This window comes from Merops nubicus, unplaced genomic scaffold (genome assembly GCF_000691845.1).
Source record: "Merops nubicus isolate BGI_N331 unplaced genomic scaffold, ASM69184v1 scaffold45805, whole genome shotgun sequence".
NCBI lineage: Eukaryota > Metazoa > Chordata > Aves > Coraciiformes > Meropidae > Merops > Merops nubicus.
Genome location: NW_008611159.1, coordinates 1 through 208, shown reverse-complemented (window position 1 = coordinate 208; position 208 = coordinate 1). Strand labels below are relative to the sequence as shown.

Below are 208 nucleotides of genomic sequence, written 5' to 3'. Positions count from 1 at the left end.
GGGTCCCTGGTGCGGGGGGGGCTCCTCGCCGTCCGACAGCGAGATGGTGGGGGGCAGGTCTATCTCGTGCTGCATGTAGGGGTAGGTGGGCTGGAACCTGTTGAAGCGGTCCCTCTGCAGGAAGGATGGCACTGCCAGGCGGTCGCTGGGCCTCGGGGTGTAGATCTGCTGCTGAAAGGGAGAGAGGGAGCGGGTGAGCGGGGCCAGA

At 67.3% G+C, this 208-nt stretch overlaps 1 protein-coding gene across 1 annotated transcript in view; it reads right to left on the bottom strand.

The window, feature by feature from the left end:
• LOC103773748 (transmembrane prostate androgen-induced protein-like) overlaps positions 1-174 on the bottom strand; it is a gene marked incomplete at its 5' end in the record, with an annotated part of 617 nt that extends 443 nt beyond the window's left edge. The window contains one exon of the mRNA XM_008941125.1: positions 4-174. Within this exon, the coding sequence (XP_008939373.1) occupies positions 4-174 (171 nt within the window). The remainder of the gene's footprint in view (positions 1-3) is intronic.
• Between the last annotated feature and the right edge of the window lie 34 nt (positions 175-208).